Below are 17,109 nucleotides of genomic sequence, written 5' to 3'. Positions count from 1 at the left end.
GGGTGAAAGCATCAGAACTCTTCTCACCTGGGATCACTAGAGCAGGTTTTGACACGAACATCAAATTCTTCTTCATCATCCAGTCAAGTGTAGCATCATCACCATCTTGCATCATGGCCCTCTCAAAACCCTCCGAAGACGCCTCAGTGGAAGCCTCATCAACATCAGCGTTCTTTCTAGCATCAGAATTTCTCTTAGCCTGGGCATCAGCGTCTTCACCAGCAGAACTCTCTTCCATATCAGTTACTTTTTCTCCACCATTCTCGCCAAGAACATCCCAATCATAGTTTGGAGGGATCAAGGAGAAGTCTGAAGCCAACCCCATCGCAGCACCAAGGTCATCCTGCCCACCAGAAGAGTGGATCTTGCCAAAAGAGAATTCCGGACCCAATCCAGTAGGGATTGTGGATTGAAGATCAACATCTTCGTTCCTCTGGGTCGGAGGAGTAGGGAATATATGTTCGTCAGCGGATATATCTCCTTGTCCTCCAGGGGAAATCTCTTTTGCATTAGCTCCACGGCCTGCATCTCCTTGACCACCAGGGGTAATCTCTTTCTCACTATCCTCGTAATTGTGAGGAGAATTCCCTGTACGCTCTTCATCATCGGTATCTTACTCTTCCTCCTCGGCAAGCTTATCGTTCATTGGGCTGGTAACCTCATCGGGAATTTCAGTCTCCTCAACAGCAGCGGTGAAAGATTGAACCAGACCTATCTTTTTCTTCTTTGTTATCTACGGACATAGTATAGTGTTATCAAGAAGGAAATTTTATCCGTACTACGACCAAATCAAACTAAGAAGAAAATGCGCAAATATACACATTATAAACTCACAAAAAGTCATACCTTGACATTAGCAACATCCTTCGGAGGAAGGGTAGCGTCGGAGATTTCCTCTTCGTCCACATCAGCAGCATCGAAGGCATACTCAAAGTCCATACCATCAAAATTTAAATGCCAAGGTAAGAAGTTACCATAACAAGCTGGTGCACAATCACGAGGATGACTACCAGCAACAGGGCGCCATCCTTGCTGACCAGGTACCCAACCATAATCCCAAGGACCGACAACCTCAATAACGGTGGTGTGTCACTCATAATCATTATCATGCTTGAGCCGCTCACGAGCAGGGAAAACTTCTCGCTAAGAAGTTCCTTCAGTACCAGGGACGTATCGGATCTTTGAGCCACTCACCTCACTCAGGAGACGAACCTCACCCTGGGAAGCAGGAATAATACGAAGATCGACGCTCCGTGGCTTACGATTCCTACTATTAACATAGTCACCAAAGGAAGCATTGAAGTTCTCAGGAGTATACCAATTTCTCTCAGCGGGTTAGGAATGTAGCAGGTCATCGTCGTCTCTCCCTTACTCCGAAGGTAGCACTCCTTAAGCGACTGAAGGTAATTACCAGACAGCTGTACCACCGAGCGACAATGAGTATGTGGAGTAGAGCCCTCACGATGAGCCAAGACGTCGTAATAAAAGGAGTCACCCGACTTGTACAGGAGAAACATAAGGCCAGCATCGAAAGCCCCCACGGTTGTCAACAGATGAAAGTCATCGTCCTTGTAATTCTTAATCAAATCATAAGTGAGATCGTCATTGGTAGCATAAAACTTAATGTCGAAAGCTTCGATCTCATGCTTTACCTTGAACGCCTCGAGATCTATGTGTTTAAAAGTAACCTTCTTTTTACCAACTGAGACGCTTTGTATAACTGGGGCAGCATCAAAGTCATCAGCTTTATCCGACGATGGCCTCTTCGAGGGACTCATATCCGAAACTTCCCTCTTGGTTGGCGGAATTATCGAAGGGTCGGCCTTTGGCGCAGCACCTTTGGCAAATTTCCCCTTCACTGGAGCAGTAGATGGGAAGACCGTAGACTTCTGAGAAGGCTTCGTAGTAGGAGAAATAGAACGAAGAGGCTGTATATCTAGCGGCTCAGCACGTTGAGGAGTAGGAGACGGTGCATTCGTCGGTTCAACACGCTGAGATGCAGAAAGACGATTAACAACATATCGGGAATCCTGAAAACTCCTCGGCGGATCCCCTCTCTTGGCAGATGAAACTCGGGGACCAGACGCAAATGAAGTCTTCTGAGCTCGAAGATCTGGCTGGGAAGACCTAGGTAGACCACCTTCCGGCGGAGATGCATCAGGACTTTTGGATAGTGGAGATCTATAAGGTATCGATGGTGGAGTCTGATATGGAATCTGATGGCGATCAGCCATATCTACAAACAACACGAACAAAGAAAGTTATGAAGTTCACAAAACGAAGCTTTGAATACTTATATCGTCCGCCAGAAATATCATCAGAAACACAGAGATAAGTATCTAGAAACCCTAAAATTCACAAAATCAACCCTAATCCAGTCATGACCATCAAAAACTAGCTTCAAACAATCAACGGGGAATCCTTAGGTTTCATGATAAAGAAAAAGAACAGGGGAAAGTATATATACTTTCGTATATTTGTTCTTCATCACGAAACCTAGGTATAGTAGCAGAAAAAGAAAATTGATCGAAAGTAAATAAGAATTGGAAGAAAATTGATCGAAATCAAATAAGAATTGGAAGAACTCCATACTTGAATCATAAGTATCAATAAGTGGATGAAGACGATCCGCAAACACCTGAAGAGCAGCACCCGCAGGAGTAAAGAGCTAAAGAACGAAAGAAGAGAATGAAGAAGTCAGAGAATATGAACTGACAAGAGAATGAAGAAAGAATAAAATTTATTTCAATGACATCCTCTATCCTATTTATAACAAAGATGATAAAACTGTCTCATGATTCAAGAAGGAGTTATTGCAAGGAGTGGGAAACGTGCCCTAAAATCTAGGGGAAGTTATTGTGGAAAGATGACGAAACTGTGAAGACAGTTTTCTTCTAACTTTGACTAACATCCAAATTAGAAGAAAAGGGGAAAATTGTATACACATAATTCATCATTTTCCACGTTTCAGAAGAATTACACGTGGAGGATGCACAGCCTGAGACATCAAGGCACGATGCCACGTCTCTACACCCGAGGGACAGCTGTCATCTACACATGTTCATCATCGAGCGGATCCGACGTCTAAGAACCTAGGAGCACTGAAGTATCAAGCCACTGAGAAGCACTGAAGAACACCCTAGGATCTACTTTATTCCATCTCGAGGAGGACCCAAGATCAACGGTAGAGATGGGACATACTGACGCAGATAGGACAGAAGCCGCAGACACCTGTCTGACGCGTGCAGACGACCCAACCACCCGCATTAAACACCCTAAACATAGAGTACGTGTCAATCAACCTATGGAGGAGAAAGAGGTGACCCATCGTTACCAAGCATGACCGTTGAGAGCCATCGGTCGAGAACGAAGACACCAGCGGGATTAGCGCAAAGATCAAGAAGATAAGGTTGCAACTGTCTCAGACAATGGACCTCACGTTACATCCCTATAAATACCCCTCTCCACTGAGAGAGAAGGGGTCGACCAGTTTTGAGTGAGTATAGGAGATCTTAGGAGTGAGAAATAGGAAGAGTAAGTATGAATTTCATTTCCCCCTTTAGCTTCGTAATTCACACAGAGTCATTTGACTATCATTGTAACTCTTCAATACATAGTGAAACTCAAACCCCCGTGGATGTAGGCCTTAGTGCTGAACCACGTAAATCATTGTCTCATTTACGTTCAACACTTTACTTTCTATTTTATTATTATGCCTTAATCATACGCATGGTTTAATTTATTCTCCCGTGACTAGACAATGGTGAGCCCGAAGGCTCAGAGTCTGATAAGCTTCGAACTCATATTGTTTTATATGTATTTCATCTCTCCCAATGATTTTGTATGAAATGCGAATATTATTTTTGAACACTTGGATACCATCGTTATTTTTGTGTTCACATTTTCCTTTAGCGCCCAACCCACCCAAGCATGTACTTAAACATTTTTCTTTCTTTCTTTTTTTTTGCTCGGTGTACTTAAACATTTTTCACAACCAGATACGAGAAATCATTAGTAAGTTATAATGCACAACTGTGATTCAGAGACCCAAACCTGTCATACTCACCTAATCACTAGACAAAGGTGGAACTGTTATGAATGAATAGACTTTTTTTTGTCACTGAAACGAAAAATCTACCACTTTGGTGTAGTCGTTAACTCCTAATCCTAACATTCAAGCCTTTTATGGATATTCGGGTTTTAAACCCAGCATTATTCGAAAACCTCCTCAGCCCTCACAGCTGACGTAAACCTGTGCTCACACCCATTCCATCTGTTGTTCAACGTTACTAAATCCTAGTCGTCAAATACTCCATCAAACTACCCATAACCATAAGATATTCGAGTAGGCCCACTAAAACCACGAACACCTATATTCGAGGTCGAACCCACCAGTGAAGTTTCCATCCCCTCGGTTCGTTTCTTCGTATAGACATCTTTTCAATTTTTAGCAACAATCTTTCTTTTTTCCTTTACAAAAACATCTTTTCTATTCTTCCATTGCAAACAGACTAGTAAAAGGAAAGCGATTTCAATCTTCGATTCTCCAAGAAACCTTTTGATTCGAACGTTTCGCTTTGTTCAATCACTCAACCCTAAAAAATAAAGGTTAGATTCTTCCGTCCTTTTTCTGTTCATTAGATTAGATCTGCAAATTTCACTTAATCTAAGCTCCTCTTTCTTGATTTCTTGCTCTTTTTTTTTAATGAAATCGATCAGTTGCTGAATTATTGATGTTTCTTATTGGTTTTATTAGATTGAATTTGTTCTGTGATTGATCAATTCGGGAGTAAAGAAGAATATATAAAGAATGGGAGCGTTTATGTCAAGATTTTGGTTCATGATGTTTCCTGCAAAAGAGTATAAGATTGTTGTAGTTGGATTGGATAATGCTGGAAAGACAACTACTCTATATAAATTGCATCTTGGAGAAGTTGTTACTACACATCCAACTGTTGGGAGTAATGTTGAAGAACTTGTTTATAAGAACATTCGATTTGAGGTAAGACCTAAAATTCTTATGTATCAATTTTTACCTGAAAATGGTTAACTTATGAATGTTCTTTACAATCTGTGTTGAAACACCAATTGGATTTGTAGAAAGATGAGTAGATATAGGTAAACATTAGTTTAATTAGGTTATAATATGGTACATATGCTAACAAGTAACTCATTGCTGTAAAAATTCGTGTTTAGTAGCTGGCTGCTTCAGTATGTTGAACCAGGTTGATCAAAACTTCCTGTACTACACTTTAAGAAAGCGACATCTAAAATTCATCAATTTTTGAGCAGTGAGTTAGAGATGAGACTTGGTGATGATATCAATTTTGTTGGCCTTTAGAGAGAGAGAGAGAGGGAGAGAGAGAGATCATATTAGGAGAGCTTACCAGGTGCAACTTTATATTAAGATGTGATACATCAGATTACACTAGTTATTACCAAACCTTCCTATTTTTTCTGGTTTCTATATGTAGTTTTGTTGAATTTTTCCATATTTGGAAACGTTTGCCAAGTATAAAGTTGGCCAAGGGTCTGTGAGATGATTCTTGAAGTAATGCCTAAGTGTTGACCTTCAAACAATTTATTCCCTTGTCTACAACAGAGAATAAGGGAAGCTCATTTCGTCGGTTAGTAAACATTTTACAGGTTCTTTTGAGGGTATAAATAGACTGGGTGGTGTAGGTTTACATATCAAATTCTGTAGTTGCACAAATACTGACTTGACGTGTCATACAAAAGCTAAATAATGAAGGATAAAGGCTGAACCTTAGGAGAAATTTAAATAAGTGTTGATTCGGGTGCATAAGTCATTGTTCTTAGAAATGGTGATCTATTGTTGGTATTGATTAATTCAGCAGAAATTATTTTGTTGAGTTGATAGCTCTTTTTCTGTATGTGTTACTGAATAATCTTGTCACCCTTGACGGGGATCTTGAAATTTTGATTCTCTCCCTGTATCAACTTGTTTGGAGTTAGATGGGGAATTGATCTATGCATAGTTGCTTGCTGCATTTAGTAATTTTGCCAGAATATGTGATACATAGTAATAGAAGATCCACAGATAAGATATGTTTCTGTTAATTATGCATGCCTTAACTATTACTACTTGCAGCAACTTTATCCTTCTACCACTACCATATGCTCTGTCTCTAACAGAAAAATATCTCAAATGCCGAAGTAGTGGTCAACCTCTTCCTGCTGATGATAATTTAAGAACTTACATCATAACCAGCTGGTTTGACTGATATGCTCTGTTGAAGTGGACACTTGTTATATTCAGCCTTGTACATGAATTCTATTCCTATATATCTGCATGTGGAAACATGATTCAGAACCTATCTAACCTTGTAATTTAATGTTTTATCAGGTGTGGGATCTTGGTGGTCAAGAACGGCTGAGGACATCCTGGGCTACATACTATCGTGGTACTCACGCAGTGATAGCAGTAATCGACAGCACTGACAGAGCTAGAATCTCCCTAATGAAAGATGAGCTTTTCAGGCTGCTTCAACATGAAGATCTTCAACATTCGGTCATTCTCGTCTTTGCAAACAAACAGGACCTCAAGGATGCCATGTCCCCTGCTGAGATCACTGATAACCTTTCTCTTCACAGCATCAAGAACCACGACTGGCATATTCAAGCATGCAGTGCCCTAACGGGTGATGGTTTGTATGATGGATTGGGATGGATAGCCCAGCACGTCACCGGCAAAGCTACTAGTTAAAGCAGAAACTTTGGCAAGTATTTTCATTCATGTACTTGGCAAAAACTGAAAAAAGCTTATTCTGTATCACTCATCCATATGGATTTCTTGTGAAAGAACAACTTGTATTTTCATTTTGATTTTATGGAAAAAATTCTTCATCTTTGTGCATAAATCACAATGGCATTACACTTCATATTTACGAATGTATCAAACCCTACACATGCCTCAATAAACAATCTTTCACTCCCAAATATCGGGAAAGGAAAAAGAGGAAAAAAAAAAGACCAGGAAAAACAATCCTTTGAGCCTATATAGGCTAATAGACGGAGAATGGGATTTAAAATCTCCAGAAGAATGTGATTCAGAGTACCCAGAATGGGATTTAAAATCTCCAGAAGAATGTGATTCAGAGTACCCAGCATCTACAACCTTGTGAGTTTGGAGGTCCTTCAAACCACCTATCCCAGAATGGATTTGCTGGGCCATGCGTTCTGTCACAACCGAAATATAGCAACCATTGGTTAATGTACAAGGTAAACAGTTACAGTTTCTGAGAGTGAAAGTAAAAGATAATGAATGAAAGAAATATTACTCTGGGAGAAGTGGGTCTGGTCTAGCGTCTACGCTAAGCAACAATCTGATGGAAGAAAGCAAGGTGAAATTTAGTCTAGAACATAAATAGTTTTAAAGTGCTAATCAAAACCAAAGAATGTAAGCAAAATAATTTATGTCTTCAGTAAGAAAATACGTACTCCCTGCATGCTGCAGAGACTTTCTCTGTTTTCTCGAGTTCTTCCAGTTCTTCCTACATAACATGATGGAAACAAAGGACATTCAGATGGTCTGGGAAAATAAAGAAGGTCTTTAGTATAAAGTATAAACACACAAGTACTTTTTATATATGGACAAATATTCTTAACATGACGCCTTCTTTTTTTTTTTCATTTGAAGGGTTAAAGATTAGATTAAATTGAAACAAGAAAATATACAATTTGTTTATATAGCTGTACAAGGCAGCCCATAGCTATACAAGTCAAAATATCAAAATCTCACAGAACCAATGACTGAATCCCATTTATACATGAAATCAGTTGCCACGAAACCACTACAAACCGCAGAGAATCAATGACTGAATCTTAGCAGGTGATCCCATTTAACATAAAGAAATTGTAATAGCTGGTAGGTGAATATTAATGGTGTTCATCAACACCTTAATTCCCGAGTTAACCCCAACAGACTCCTAAGCCTGCACCAGTGTTGACACCCGAAACTACGGTTAACACAGATGCCTCAATACCATCAAGACTCGCTGAAAAGTTTATTTCCTTGTCTCGACTCTCCAAAACACATTGGTGCAAATTTCAAACTGATGCAACTAATATCTAACCATCAACAAACTAAATCTTTTCTTGCCTCAGGCTCCTAAATTCTGATCAATATATTTGTGATAGTTACGGGAAAACAAGACACAACCAGCACCTTATCACCTCCAAATTCGTACTAAATTTAATCAGACCATAATTTAATAATCCATAAATATGATTGAGCGTGCATTCAGATAACTATGTAGCATCTACTGGGATAGCTTTTTGTTCTAACAGACTAAACCCACTTACATTGAAATCTTTTAGGAGTGCAGCTTTATGAGAAGCAACATTCCCCGAAACCCAACTCCTCAGCTCCATGAGGAATGGGAGCACTGAATTGCATAGATTTACAAATGAATCCCCATATCTTCATAGCACGAAAACATGTCCCAGTGAAGAAAACATCGAAACAGGCAACACGGGAAAAACCAATTACTGGCTATCTTTTGGTTGAGCTTCTAGAGCAAGCAACATTGTCTAGTCTAGTAGAAATTAAACCTCATGAAAAACAACATTAAGGAATACATAGATGAACTTTAAAAACTCTTCCTGATACGTTGGAACCTATGTACATAAGGGTGGACATCATGAACATTCCACCCTCATAACTGTAAAGTAAAATGGATTCAGAGAAAATACTTAGGATTCTTAAAGTTGAAATATATACAGGATGGAAGAGGTGTTTCATCTAGCTTTACCTACTAAATTGGTTGAGATGAACACCAACTTGTTTGTACAAAGCAGATATGTAGAGGATAAACCAATGCCATAGAAACCATCTCATATTAAAATGACAAATTGACAATGGCTACACGAAGTCTGGAATGGAATGAATACCTTCTCCGCAAGTTCTTACAAGATTTCCATTGTAGTCAGACAGCAGAACTATCCAGACCCAGATGAAATGACCGATAAAAATCAGGCCATAAAACCCTTAATTTGAAAACATAAACTGACACCAAAATCAACTCCCTATAAATTTTCGTACTAAAACTTCCAAAAATCTCTAAAAATAAAAATCAAACTTAATGGTCATCTATTGAATACTTTCCCCGGCTCTACTGTATTTAGTAACTTACCAATATCAATACCTCAATCACAGTTAACCAAATAAATTAAACACACAAAACACAGTGGCTCAGAGTTATTTCAAATTTTCAATATAGAAATTCTGTGTTAATCTTGTCAACTGATTTAGAGCAATAACATTTCATTTGAAAGGTACTTGATAAACCTAAAAGAAATACAATGAAGCAAAAGAAATAAAAGAAACAAATACCTCCAAAGATCGAGTTTCTTGTTCAAGTCTTTTAAGTTCAGCAAGAATCCTATGTTTTCCTCTAGTATCACCTGTAAATACAGACCCAACCTGGTGGTTCTCACTATCCATCTCCATACCTCTTCTCTCCATCTCCATACCTTCTTCTCTCTAACAACTTTTTTCTGTAGTATGAAATCAGAATAAAAAGCACTCTCTATATCTCTTTACAACAACTAAAAAACCATTCAATCAATAAAAACAACTGTAAAGTACAGAGAACCCAGAAATTGTCATAGTCTTCTGGTTCTCGTTATTCTCCTTCGGTTCTTCTTCCAAGTACACTTCTTTCCATTATTTATTTATTAATACCCAAAACTCTCTGAGTGGATCTGAGAAGAGTTAATAAAAAAGATAAATTGGGTTTGGGTTTGTTAATTGCTTTGAGTTTTGATTGATTAAAACAGCAGAAAGGAAACCCCTTTTTATTCTGTTAAAAACTCAGAAAAGGAGTTTTTTCTCTTGAGAGAAACAAAAAAGAACTATCTCTTTTACTAGCTTCTGTGTTGTTGTTGATGGTGGTATACAGGAATCAGTCAGTCAGTAAGTACTCACTGTATTATTTTGTATTCTTTCTACTTTTTGGCTCCGCAATCGTGAGTGAGAGAAAAGAGTAACTGTACATTTCACACTTCTCTCTCGATAAATGCTAAAAAGGAAACGCGTTTTTTTTGGTGTTGGAGACCTACAACCCGGGAAAAAAGACAAATCGTCTACGGCTTGAGTTTGCGAGCTTTTGTGTCTTCTCACCAACTATTCTAGATATGTGATTTTAATCGAAAATGATAGGAAACTACCTGCGAATTAAGTTTACCGTCGTCAAACAAGTGTCCTGATCCTTTACACAATTACAGTAGGGAATACCAAATTCCGGGAAGTTACTTATACTGTGTGGGTTGGGGTATGTAGGTGGACTTTTTGTAAGGGTTATGGAGTGTCCAAATGGATGAAGTTACAAAACTATCCTTACCCACTACAATGAAAATTATCCTAATTATTTTATCAATTCATTTTTATTTCGTCTTGTCCTCTACCATACCGACCACTCCCAGCACACCTCCATCGGAAACTCGTCGGTTAATTCGTCGTAATCGTCGATTAATCTTCAAACATGAAGCCGCGTGTGAAACAAAGTTATCGAAGACCTATTACTGAAGACCCTGGCATTGGAAAATCAGTTCAATACAAACGGAAGAAAAAAACAGTTGAAGAGGAAGAAATCACTGAAACTGCTGAAACCGAAGAAATGACGCGATTGAGAAAGTAAATGACTACTTCAACTCACTCCAGTACTTCAATCTTTTGTTTGCGTGTCAAATTAGGTCAGAAAATTAGAATTTATGAATTTGCAATTATAGCCGGCATGGTGTCTATTCGACGATCTTGCCAGATTTTCATATTTAGGAGTAGTCGTTGTCTTTTTAGGTTGAATATCATGTCGACTTTTCTATATGTAAGTGTCATTTACAGGGTCGTTACAATATTCAACCTTAAACCTTACCTACTAATTATAGTTTTATTAGTCATTCGTTCTTGAAATTCCTAACCTACCGACTAATGCTATGAAAATCCTTGTGTTTTATGAGTCCCATTTGGTTATTGGCCCGGATGTTATTTGAATCGACACTATATAGATTATAGACCTTGTCGACTCGTTACTGACCAAAACCAAGTTTCTCTGTGTACCTTATTATTCGTCGTTAATGTTGTTCTTTTGCTAAGGTGACGACTAGGGTTTAGTCGACACATAATATTATTGTCGTCCCTGACGATTAAGACTATTTGTTACCTTGTTTAAATATTGACCCTGACGACTAGTTGAAAAATATTTTCATTGTTCTTGTTTATGATGCAAAATGTCAAGCAAGGACAGAGAAATGCTACTCCTCCTTCAAGATCTCCTCGCGTAGGTGACAAACTCTTGACTGCAACACATTGATGTGAACATGTGGTGTCGGGAACGCTTAAGATCCATGAACGGGAAGAGACTCATCCACCTGAACCAAGTGATTCCGATGAAACCCCAGATGAAGACCAATCAATTATATCTGGTAGAAGAGGTAATCATGATGATGATCAAGGAAATCCACCTACTAGAGGTGGTAATAATGATGATCATCGTCAAAGTCTCCCACCTGCTGGAGGAGGTAATGATGGAGGTGATAACAATCATGACAAAAATGATGGACAAGGTGAAATTGTTGAAGAAGATGAATAAGAAGATGGAGAAAAAGAAGGTGATGGTAAAAAAACAAGGGTTGTTCAAGAACCACAGGTACCACAACAACCACAAGCTACAACGAAAAAAAAGAAGGTTATCAATAAACCTATTGATTCCCACGTGCCTCCCTCTCACTTTAAGAAGCAACAGAAAGATGGTGAGCCCCACCTAGGGTTACCCGAAGATGGTGGACATGTTCTTTTTGGATACAAAGACTCATGGGCGTACGGAGTATATTCTACTACCTTAAGTAATCTCAATCTCACTTTGTTTTTATTTAAATGTATTTATCTTAAATTTGCTTCAAGTGTTTCTATTCCTTTTTTTAATTGTGTGTTTTGATTTTTGTTATATAGGATCATAAGAATTACATCCGTCTTTTGAGGCACCAAGCTTCAAGTACTATGATGAAGAAATGGCCACTTGACCTTGAGTGTGACGCCGTGAAAGAAATTGTCAAGAACTTCGGGTTGTGGCTTGCGGTGAAGAGTTTAGTTGTTGAGTTTGACAAAGTTACCATATCTGCATTCTTTGAGAGGTTCTACAGGGAGACGGATACAATGTTATTCACATTAGGTGAGATGGCAGTTCCTGGTGATTGTCAACAAATTCTAGGACTCGAGGTTGATGGAAAATCTAACAAAGATGGATACCGTGAAAATATTTCTTGGTAGGATCTTACAAATTGCCTAGGAGCTTGTTCGGTCGGGATGAGAAGAAGTCGGAAACTATGTTTGTGATGAATAATGGTTATATAAGCAAGAAGCTGAATCTGGAGAATCTGAAGGACACATACTCTGGGACCAAGAATTTTTTTGATGAGGAAGTAAGTGTGGATGAAGTGCGAACCAATGCTACTACGTCAACTTATTTTCTATAAGTCTTGGACAACTTTATCTTCCCCGACAGTTCGGGAAACTTGGTCGGCGCCAAGTATCTTCAACTATTGCATCCTCTTGATGAGATGCATAGGTATTCATGGCTACTGCGTTGGTTGGCTTCTTGAATGCATAGTTGACAAGGGATTCAAGGGCTCTAGTCAAGCAAGTTAACATAAATCTAAGTCTCTTCCAGGTAATTCAATTGTCTAAATCCTTTATATTCGCAAAATGCTTGTAAGATGAGTTCTTATTATATTTTGTGTTTGTATATATCTGGATATACAAGTACTTCCCATCCTTGGTGAAAGACAATACCAGCATCAAAGTCAATGTTGATCTTCGCAAACACAAGCCAAGATGATGCAAGTACACTTTTACTGGTTGTCGGGAGAATGATATATCAGGGAAGCTTATCAACATGCGATCTACCTTGGACAAAATGACCGTGGATGAGGTAATCTTCAATCCGTATCGAGACGATATAAATGATAAAATAATCATATTGATAAATGATGTTGCGTTTTACTACGGTCCCTTATTTTACCCACAAAGATTCTCAATGCACAATCCACATCGGGTTATGTGACAAATCAGTTGCGTCCAAGAAGAACCCCATCCCGGTGATGATCCATTTTTTAAAGTGGTAAGGGATGAGTGCAACACGTCCCAAAAATCTATTGACGCCTTTACGCTCCACCACTAGAAATTTCTCATTGGGACGAAAGACGTAACCATAGAATTGATTTGAGTCTTTTGGACGAGGTGGACGAAGATCATGAAGCTCATGAGAATTACATATCGTGGTACTACGGTTTTTCTCGTTCTACTGTGATTAGGGAAGAAATTGTTGAACAACCGTCTCATAAGAGGAAGAACACCGTGAAAGACCCAACAACAAGTCTTAAGAATTTTGTAAGTATTTTAGAGTTGCTCTTATTGTTTTAAGATTACATTATGGAATTAGATTATTCAAAAACCGGGGGTCTAACAACCACACCCAATATTTCGTTTAGGCAATCTGTATGGACTAACTCCAATATATTTCCAAGAGAATCAACTAGACAGTCATACTCAATCAAGGAAAATACATCCAAGAGTTATATCTCAAATTCTCAAATCAATCTGCAATCGAACGTATAGAAATATATGAGCCGAATTAATATGAGAAATAACTTGGATGGTACCAAAGACCAATATCCAAGTGTCAATCAATTTATATCAATAACCAAAGGTTGGATTATCTAATTAATTGAACTACGCATAACCTGTGATATTGAATTATATAAAAATATAATGCAGAAAAGAAATAACACAGACACCAAAAATTTTGTTAACGAGGAAACCGCAAATTCAGAAAAACCCCGGTACCTAGTCCAGATTTGAATACCACACTGTATTAGGACGCTACATACTCTAGCCTAATACCAATTAAATTCGTACTGGAATGTAGTTGAGCCCTAAATAATCTCACACTGATTAAGGTACAGTCGTGTTCCTTACGCCTCTTGAACCACGCCGGATTCTGCGCACTTTATTCCTTAGCTGATCTCACCACAACTAAGAGTTGCTACTAACCAAAGTCGAAGACTTGATAAACAATTATGTCTCACACAGAAAAGTCTATTGAATAGATAAATCTGTCTCCCACAGAGATACCTACGAGTTTTTGTTCGGTCTTTTGATAAATCAAGGTAAACAAGAACCAATGATACACCGGACTTATATTCCCGAAGAACAACCTATAATATCAATCACCTCACAATAATCCTAATTGTATGAAAACGAAACAAGATATTGTGGAATCACAAAATATGAGACGAAGATGTTTGTGACTACTACTTTTTATCTTACCTATCGGATATTAAATCTCGAACAAATCTTAGAGAAGATAGTAATCAACACGATAGAACAAAGTAAGATCAAAACACGCAACTACAGAGAAAATAGTTGGGTCTGGCTTCAGAATCCCAATGAAGACTTTAAGTCGTTAACCTATAATGGTTTTAGGAAAAACCTAGGTTAAAGGAGAATCGACACTAGTCGCAATTATTATCACACAGGAGGTGTGGGATTAGGTTTCCCAGTTGCTAGAGTTTTCCCTCATATAGTCTGCAAATCAGGGTTTACAATCAATGTTACCTTGGTAACAAAGCATTCAATATTCACCGTTAGATGAAAACTTGATTAGAGTCAAGCTAATATCTTTAAACCGTTAGATCGAACTTAGCTTGTTATACACAAATGAAATGTGACTTCATTTAGGTATGAGTAACCGTACCTAAACGTGTGCACATAGATGGCTCAACAATAGTTAACCGAAGTTATCCATATGAACACTTTCATATCATCCTTGTTCATCTTAATCATAACTAGTTCAAATGACTCAAATGAAACTAGTTATGGAGTTGTTCAATTGTTTATATTTTCAAAGAAGTATACAAGACACAATTGAGGAAAAATCGATTTTGATTCACTTGAATCAACTCATGAACATTATAGCAACGGTTTGCAAAAGATTGCATTCCTTAATATATAAATGTATTAGTTTATGAACAAACCGGTTTTAGAACTTAACCCACTCAAGTATGCAAACAGGTACGAATACCTAAGTGGTCGGACATAGTTTGGGTTCGCCAGTATACGAATGGGTACGCATACCTCCAAACTCAGTTGAATTCACATACTTGAACTTTATGCTAGTACGCATACGGGTATGCATACTAAGTTCCCGGACTTTCAACTACCAAACCAGTATGCATACTATGGTTCCCGGACTTTGGATAACTTGCAACAGTTAGCATACAAGCACGCATACTGTGATATATTCAATCAATGGTTAATCATTCTAAACTCCATCTTAATCATTGAAACATTATTGAAAGACGAGAATAGATGTCTCACACAAACTATTAACTTCAAAGCAATTTTCAAGTGATCAATATATCAATATGAAACATTCCGAGTCTACATCAAATGACTGTCTCACACAAATCATGTAAGATGTTACCAGGCGATTTTCACATGATCATTTACCGACATTCGTCAAGTATAAATATGAACTTGGTTAAAGCGAAGGCTTAGCAACACATATTTCAAGAAATACGTAAGCGAGTTAAACTCAGCTCGAAATATCAAATATGTATACTATAAAGTCTATATAGCTATACGACTTTTGTCTCAATAGGAGATAGAATAGAAATAGACTTCTGAGTAATATATGAGCTCAAGTCTCCACATACCTTTTGTTGATGAAGTTCCACAAGCTCCCCTTAGTAGTTCTTCGTCTTCAATCGATGAACGCTGTGAAGCATAATGTTCAACTACACATTCTATCGTAGTTCGAGACATAGCTATAAGTAGACTAGAAATCAAGACTTATAGTTTTGACAACTAAACTTGACAACACTCTTGAGGTAGCAACGCTTGCGAGTTCGACCGAGCAGTGCTTTAACAATCTCCACCTTTGTCAACTTTAGTGACAAAACTATCAATACATATGGATTACAAAATAAATAAACTTTGTAGCTTCTCATCCAAATGCTTAATTTCCTTGGTTCTTCAACATTACTCGAAATCTTCGTCACTTCCAAGTATTCCAGTGATTCTGAACATGTTCAACTCAGCATCATAGTTGTTGAAGATCCGTAGCCATAACACTAAGAAAATAGTTTTTCTCATTTATTGTTATACAGTGTGATAGTATTATTACACAGCATCAAAGTCCAATTGTATCACAACTTTGACAATAATACTACGGTGATATGTATCACTCACCCTTAGTCAATACTTCATCTCACAGTGAAAACCACTCCCCCTTACATAATGATTTGTAAACCATATGTATTTTGTAGTGTGAACTACACATTAATTCTCCCCCTTTTTGTCAATATAAATTGGCACAGGTACGAAAACTAGTGGGATCATAATGAAATTCTCATAGAGATACTTCATAACTAAAATAGAACATATCAACTTTGTTTCAATAATTTCACATAGTCGAAACTTATTGTATTCATCAAGGAGTTTATAAAGATACAAGAAAAATCCTACAATATTCCACATCCGCACTCCCCAAAAAGATTTGGCAATTAAGCACAAGTTCAATTAAGAACTCTCCCCTATAAAATGTCATTCCCGAAAGAACAACAAGAGCGACCTTACTTTTGCAAAAAAAAAAGGATTTCTTTGGATATTAAAAAATTATATGAGACGTGAATTTGTATCCAGAAAACTCAATCAAATTAATCACAAGAGACCCTATGATTAACTTAATCGGAAAAGCTCAACATAAGAGAAATTACAGAGCCATACAGTACTTTCACATAGTAGTGGATTAGGGAAAGATCAATACTGCGGAATATTCAAAGATTAATTCTATTTTTCATCAATATTCGCATAATGATATCATAGACTTAATCTTTGCAAATCAAAAGTTCATCCTATCTTCCATCAATATTTGCATAATGACATAATAGGCTTGACTTTTGAAATATATGGGAGAATCATAGCTCACGGACGCAAACACACATATCCTATAATAATTTTTCCAATATATAAAACCAATAAAGATTAATACTGCAAAATCATCTTCCAAATAAACTTTAGAATTTAAA

The 17,109-nt window shown here is 37.7% G+C and overlaps 2 protein-coding genes across 2 annotated transcripts; one reads left to right on the top strand and one right to left on the bottom strand.

Annotated features, from left to right (window-relative positions):
* The first annotated feature begins 4,407 nt into the window (after positions 1 to 4,407).
* LOC113347189 (ADP-ribosylation factor-like protein 5) lies at positions 4,408 to 6,881 on the top strand. Its single transcript, XM_026590793.1, has 3 exons — positions 4,408 to 4,608; positions 4,757 to 5,002; positions 6,368 to 6,881. Exons 2-3 carry the CDS (start codon positions 4,811 to 4,813, stop codon positions 6,725 to 6,727), a joined length of 552 nt encoding a protein of 183 aa, XP_026446578.1. The 5' UTR covers positions 4,408 to 4,608; positions 4,757 to 4,810; the 3' UTR covers positions 6,728 to 6,881.
* Positions 6,856 to 10,009, bottom strand: LOC113347190 (guanine nucleotide-binding protein subunit gamma 1-like). The gene is made up of 4 exons (XM_026590794.1): positions 9,356 to 10,009; positions 7,462 to 7,514; positions 7,302 to 7,346; positions 6,856 to 7,200 (listed from the first exon to the last, which is right to left on the bottom strand). The coding sequence occupies exons 1-4, from the start codon at positions 9,491 to 9,493 to the stop codon at positions 7,116 to 7,118; spliced, it is 321 nt and encodes a 106-aa protein (XP_026446579.1). The 5' UTR covers positions 9,494 to 10,009; the 3' UTR covers positions 6,856 to 7,115.
* Between the last annotated feature and the right edge of the window lie 7,100 nt (positions 10,010 to 17,109).

This window comes from Papaver somniferum, chromosome 2 (genome assembly GCF_003573695.1).
Source record: "Papaver somniferum cultivar HN1 chromosome 2, ASM357369v1, whole genome shotgun sequence".
Taxonomy (NCBI): domain Eukaryota; kingdom Viridiplantae; phylum Streptophyta; class Magnoliopsida; order Ranunculales; family Papaveraceae; genus Papaver; species Papaver somniferum.
The sequence above is the reverse complement of the archived record's forward strand: the minus strand, read 5'-3'. Positions and strand labels throughout refer to the sequence as shown.